The sequence below is a fragment of the Phaethon lepturus genome, unplaced genomic scaffold, assembly GCF_000687285.1.
Source record: "Phaethon lepturus isolate BGI_N335 unplaced genomic scaffold, ASM68728v1 scaffold11675, whole genome shotgun sequence".
Classification (NCBI taxonomy): Eukaryota; Metazoa; Chordata; class Aves; order Phaethontiformes; family Phaethontidae; genus Phaethon; species Phaethon lepturus.
The window spans coordinates 1,520-8,147 of record NW_010539888.1 but is presented as its reverse complement, the minus strand read 5'-3'; the positions used below and the strand labels follow the sequence as shown (position 1 = coordinate 8,147).

Below are 6,628 nucleotides of genomic sequence, written 5' to 3'. Positions count from 1 at the left end.
AGAGAATGAAGTATTAAGTTTATTTTTGAGCAGAATCTCTCGTCACCAAATTATCCTCTTCCTATTCAGGGACAATGTATTCAACTGAACTTTGATTGTAGCGTCCAAAGATTCCCAACCCATCTTTCGCAAAGGAGAGTTCTCATTCCCTATTTTTCACTTTCTCTAAAAATTTGTTTTTGTTTTTACCTGTTCTCTGAAGACTATCAAGACCATCTCTGGTACAATTCCAGGTATGCACTTCAAACAATAAACAAAGTCCTGTCTATAATAAGGAGATGCAGTGAAATCTGGAAGAATTTCTCAGCATTCCCCAGATATTTACACTTCTATAATTTGGGGCTACTGAGGACAAATGTATGTTTCTAAATACAGTTCCAGAGTTCACTCAGAGTTATACACAGCTTCCGACACAGCCAAAAAAACACTTCTCCTGGCTATGCAAGTATGTTTTTTCCTGCATTAAAGAACTCTTTTCAGCCATTTTAATAACTGTAATGCTTAAAAGACACCATGGCTACAGGCCTAATAAAAGGCATTTAAATATGTATATAAATATATATATATGTATTTACCTTTTGCAGAGGATCCAAGTAAAATCACCTCTCTCATTTCTGAAATGCAGCCCCTTTAAATGAAATGAAGCAGCTATACTGTGCCCGGATCACCACAGAATTTTTTCCAACAAGGAGAAATGAGAAGTACCATGATTCTACTGAAATCAGCAGGAGAAAAGATCCCACAGGATCTTAACAACATAGCAATACTTTTATACCATGTATGAAAAAAGGGTCATACAGGCATTATCGCACAAGATTTGTTCAAACTCAAAGCAGAATTCCACACGATGAATGACTGCTTCAGTTCCTTCAGCATTCTCATTTTTTCTGGATAGGTCACTAACACTACCTGATTCAAGAGATCTGGTAAGATCTCTGGGACTGCCTTTGTGACGCACTGTTATATGTCTACGATAAATAACATCAAGTCAGCTTCAGTAAGCTGAGAAAACAGACTAAAAAAGACAATTCAGTCTACATCAATTATGACATCAGAGAAAAGTGTGAAAATGGATACTCAAATACCTCAGTGACAAGAAAGATACATTTGGAACAAAGCAGTTAAGAACATTTGAAAAAACTTCATGATGCTTAAAGTAAGTCTAGGATGGCATCAAGCAAGTAGTACGTTTGTTGCGTATTAATCCAGCTTTTGCCCATGTTCCCTGCTGACTGGCCAACAGGGAGCCACTAGACCTGCTGTGAAGAGCCTTAGGATGCTGCCTGCAATAGGAATCTGTCAAAAGGTGAAGGCCTGCTTTAAATAGGGCAATAGAAGCAATGAAGCCATCAGGACAAGCTCCAAGATTCTTTCTAATGATACAGCATTTTAAATGGTGGTGATTCAGTTTGAATTGAGATTTACTGGGGGGGTACTTCCAGGATTTAATATCACCTAGTAGAATATCACAAATTCCTGTAACACCACTAATCCAGAAGAAACGAAACTGCTCTTTTCAGTAGAAAAACTGTGGAAATCCTACACAGTTCCAGACATCGCTGAGCATCTCCCCACATATCTATTTAATTTCTTCAGAAAAACAGTCTGTCCAGCTAGAGATAATTTGTCCCAAGTGCAATTTCCACAATTAGCAGACTTAGCTACACATATTTGCATTTGTGTAACTAAAGGGCATATTTGAAAAAGTTAAAAAAAAAACTTTTCGAACTTTGCAGAAGCAGAAACTTCAACATCATTTCACAAATGGCTTTTTACCTGTTTAGTTTCCACAGATATATTCACTGCAAAGGTACCTGAGCCACTTGTCAATAAAAAAGGAGCCTTTAAAAGCTTAAACAGATAAACAGTGCATCTACCATAAGCAGACCAGGACTGAGAGAGACATCCTTCTCTGGATTTTATTTGAATGAAGCCTGCTTCCTGGTGGTGCTTTTGAGGAGGCTCCTACAGCCAGACAGAGGCTGCCGCACTGGTAGAAGGAATAAGTGTTCTCTGTCCCTCACTGTCAATTAGCAGGGGTACCTGGGATTTGACGCGCCTGGTTCTCTTCAGCACAACGTTCATTCTTGAAGCCTGCTTTGGGGAAGCCTGGGCATCTGAACTGAGTTCCTCAGCCTCCACTTTTTCCTTAAGGTCCAAGTTTGGCTTTTGGATGCCCTAGAGGATCAGAGCACAGAACACCAGGTTGATTGATCAGGCAGTGCTAATCATTCCATGGTCTGTGAATCATTCTGTTTGCTAAGAAACAGGATGAGTGAAAGCATACAGCATTACACACGCCATTTTGACAAGAGGCCGATTAATCCATGCACCCTTCAAATAAGGAAGCTGAATTGCAACTGTCAGTTTATCAAGAGAAAGACATCTTTCCAATTAATCATATCATCTTTTGCCTTGTTTTTCTTCCCAATAGGGTGGGCCTCAGTCCTATAAAGAAATGACTATCAGAAAATAACTACACAAGGTCACGTTACAACTTCTAGCATTATTGGGTCACAGCTAAGTATGAGGGTGGTTCTAGCTTTGTTTACATAGCTCAAGCTTCTAAAAGCATAAACGCTACATCCTAGTTTCATATGCAATAACAAGTAGCATTTATGTGCAGTTTGGGTCCCCTCTTCACATCATGAAAGAGAAACGTCTCACCATAAGGCTGACCCCAGACTGGAAGAGCTCATAGGGATACAAGATCCGTTCATAATGAGACTTGAGTAACGACCCTGTGCCTTTTCCTGGCAGGTAGCCAAGCCGACTTGCAACTTTAGACCATTTCTTCTCTTTAGTAACTACTTCAAAGCCTCCTTTGCCGGCAACAATCTGAAACGCATAAATAAAAAAGTTAAGGGTTTTGAGCTGCTCTCACCACCTTGCATAAACCAAGAATCAATTAAACCAACCAAATGTTAAAAGGTTCTATTAAGAATTGACAGAACCCTAAATTTAGTTTTTGTTTCCTGAAGGACTAGTACTTTAATAACTAAGCACTTACTCATCCTCACTACTGAATACATTTAACATGACAATCTTCCTAGTAAATGTAAATTGCGTACTGTCCTAGACAGGAGGAGTCCAACAGTTAAGATTTATGATGTGTTGGAACGAATACAAACCCCACCATCAGAACAAACTGAAAAGTTAACTCTCACCAGACTTGTACTCTGATGCAAAACACAAGTCTGGCCAGAAGTGAAGCCCGTTCTAACAGACCCCAGGCAGAAGGGAGTGTTGGGAGCTCACAACTTCAGAGTTACAGAAACTCTCTCAAAACCTGAATAGAACAGAAACTACTGTAAAAAGGGGAGAAACTGAATTTACCTTCCAATTAACTCAGTCTGGTTTTTACACTTGATTTCAATTTGACTCTAGTAATTCACATATGGAACTACCACTGTTTACATGAAACTAATACATACATAGAATGAAAAAGGACAGATCATTTGCCTCCAGGCAATGATCATAACCGCATATGAGTTGCTTCCTCAGAAACACTGGACACATCTTCAATGCCTCCATTCCATTTACAGTTGCACTGCCAAGCAGCTTAAAACCCAAATGGATTGTAATTTCACTTATGTTATTGTAAGACTAATAGCATTTCTACAACAGTAGTTTTGCATTACATTTCTTTACATGTTAGGGCCAAATTTCATGCTTAATGTTTCACACAGTGTCAGAAACCTCAAAGCAAAAGCATTTTGTTATTGGAGTGAAATTTATGGTTTACTTTTGAGGCTGACATAAATTCAAAAGTCTGTTAACGCTGACAAATAAATTAGTTAATTCCGGCTTCTCCTATAATCAGATAGCTACACTTAGAACAATATTAATGATCATTATTTTTCTTCATATTTATAGCGAAGTGCTAGAAAAGCCATTTTACGTCAAACTATTCCTAAATTTCAACTTATCTTCCAAAGAAAATTGTGAAAAATTAATGAAAAATTGATTTCTAAAATTATCTATACATGAACAATGGCTAGAGAAGCCACTAAGCGACCAAATAAACTTAGACCTGCATATCTGTAGTAAACTAAAATATTCCAGCTCATAACAGTGACCCAGATATTTCTCAGTATCACTATGATAGTCTGCATATCCCAGCAAACTACCATAGACATGAAAAGGAAAAAAACAGTGAAAGACATTTTATCAGCTTTTTTCCCTGCATTTTACCAGCAATTCCAGACTGTCCAAAAGACTATGACTTCTTTTCTTAAAAATAAAATCTATTCAGATCTTTACATTTTTACTTGAGAAAGAAATCTTGATGGGGAATGGAAACTGACGCTCTAACCTAGAAGCACTAGAACTGCCTTATCTTAATTCTTTATCTCTACCATATCTTAATTTCTCACCTTGCAAGAAGAAAGCTACCTGTTTGTGTTAATAATCCATCCTTAGCAGATAAGTTTATAACAGTACATATATTTTACCAATGCAGAAGCAAATTCCAACGGAGATTTTATCTGTGTGCAAACTTTGAAAAAACCCACACCAAACACAACTATAACAGTATAAATTTCTAGCCAACCTTAAGCCTAACCTGTTTTGGAATTTAATTAAAATAATTATTCCAGAAGTTGACATTATAAACTCGCCAAAATTCTTGTCATAAAGGAGAATCTCTATTGGGAGAGAGGAGGGAGGAATTACAAAAACAATTCATTACAGAATCGTCAGGTCAGGAGATGAACTGCACACAGTATTCCATTGCCTTCTCAAAAACCATCTCAAAACTCCTGCAGCTCTACCGTATGTAAAAAAGGAGAACTAAAAAGCAAGTGGCCAGCTGACATCAGGATGTTCAAGCTGTATACAAGGTAATGAATACATGCTGTAGAGAGTTCAACCAAAGGCAATTGATTTAACTGTGCTTGATGTGTCTGCCATAACCATTCAATTTTTTAAAAATCTCTTTTGCTGTATTTTTTTTCCACACTCTCATTTAACCTTCATATTAATGAGATTAATGCTGTAAAACAAGGCCTCCCTGTTGCTTGGCTTCTTGAGCTTGAATGAAACATGAGGCCTCTGTCTGACCAAGGCCTACAATTGCTTACTCACCTTGCTCAGACCATAGAGATCCAGTATTTTTCTCTCCACCACAGGGATTTTTAAATTGGATCCTTGGAGTTCCCAAAATTTTGCTAACTGATCCAAGAAGTCCAGCTTCACTCTTGTCATTGCCTGCAATCAATAAAGGAAGGCAAACACATGTGTCACAAAATAAGCATGACAATACCTTACAGTCCTGAGAAAAAACATGACAAGTTTTTATAGTGTTTACATTTTCAAAGTGCAACTTGGCAAGTGACATATTTCTCACTCATGTAAAAAAACCTAGAAATAGAAACACTGATTAAAAAGAAAGATCTTTACAAACTGAGAATTGTATATGCTTTTCTCTCTGCATTCAAAAACCTATAAATCAAACTCCTACCTATGTCTTGGTTTGAAACCAAAACGCATACTTATGAAAAATCAGCATTCCAGGGAGAAACATGAGAGCAATTATTAAAATACACATGGCGGGGTGGGGGGGCAAGAGTTACAAACAGGTTTTATATATGCCTTAAACTTGCAGAAGGGCCTCCTCTCATGAGTATTTTTGGAGTATTCAAATCACTTTCCATAAGGAGACCCATTTACAAGCCAAATGATACATCACATTTTGGTATATGAACAGAGCAAGGTTTTGAGAAATGTTGTAGAGAAAAGGACAGAACGGTACTCGTACTGCTTTCAAGAAAACTCCCATACATTTTTTAAACATCAAATTAAACAACTATAATAAGCTGATTTTTAAAAGTTCATTTTAAGGCTTACAAGGCACTACCAAGACAGTATAAGGCAACCAGGAGCTTCAGAACAGCAGTAAATATTTTAAGAAAAAAATTCATTGCCTGTGGAGCTCTGAAGGCTAGACACTGGCTGCTCTTACTACACAACATGGTACTTGGCATTCATTTTCGACATTTCCAGTTGAATGTGAAAGACTCTTGTGGTTATTTTGGGTAATAAAATAAAAACCAGACTTTTCTCAAAGCCGTGGAGAGTTATTTTATATGAACTCTGCCACTGCCAAGTATAAACACTGATGTGGTCTATGGGTTTCTAAAGTCTCCCCCATCCAGAAACCTGCCAAGATGCAAATCTCAAGTAAGGAGACCTACTGCTTTCAGTGCAAATACCAAATTGTATCAACAGTGGAAAAGCTCACCTCCAGTTCATTCAGGCGCTGAATTCGTGGAGTGAAACGAAAACTTTGTACTTCACATGCAAATGGAGGCTGCCAGTCCTAAACAGAGACAGAAGGGCATTTTATTGCTTCAAGAAATTTCTCAAAAAATGCACAAAAGAGAAGACCCTAACACTGTCCGAGTAAACAAGCTCTGAATAATACATTAGTTTCTTAGTACAACTGGTGATATAATTTTCTAATTTTATAACATTCTTGTGCTTTTAAAATAATGTTCTTCCCACAATTTTAGTTTGAAGAAAGAGATCCTCACAGAATTAAAAACATAAAAGAAAATAAAGTTCAAAGCGCTTCAGTATGCATTATCTCATACTGAGATAAAATGAGAGATACACTGCAGCTTGTTGG

The 6,628-nt window shown here is 37.4% G+C and overlaps 1 protein-coding gene across 1 annotated transcript in view; it reads right to left on the bottom strand.

Moving 5' to 3' along the window:
- The window catches only part of KDM5A (lysine (K)-specific demethylase 5A), a 47,704-nt gene extending 41,391 nt beyond the window's left edge, over window positions 1–6,313 (bottom strand). The window contains exons 1-4 of the mRNA XM_010287269.1: window positions 6,242–6,313; window positions 5,086–5,208; window positions 2,668–2,838; window positions 2,044–2,178 (exon numbers count right to left, since the gene is read on the bottom strand). Of these exons, the coding sequence (XP_010285571.1) occupies window positions 2,044–2,178; window positions 2,668–2,838; window positions 5,086–5,205 (426 nt within the window). The 5' untranslated portion in view covers window positions 5,206–5,208; window positions 6,242–6,313. The remainder of the gene's footprint in view (window positions 1–2,043; window positions 2,179–2,667; window positions 2,839–5,085; window positions 5,209–6,241) is intronic.
- Window positions 6,314–6,628: the final 315 nt, after the last annotated feature.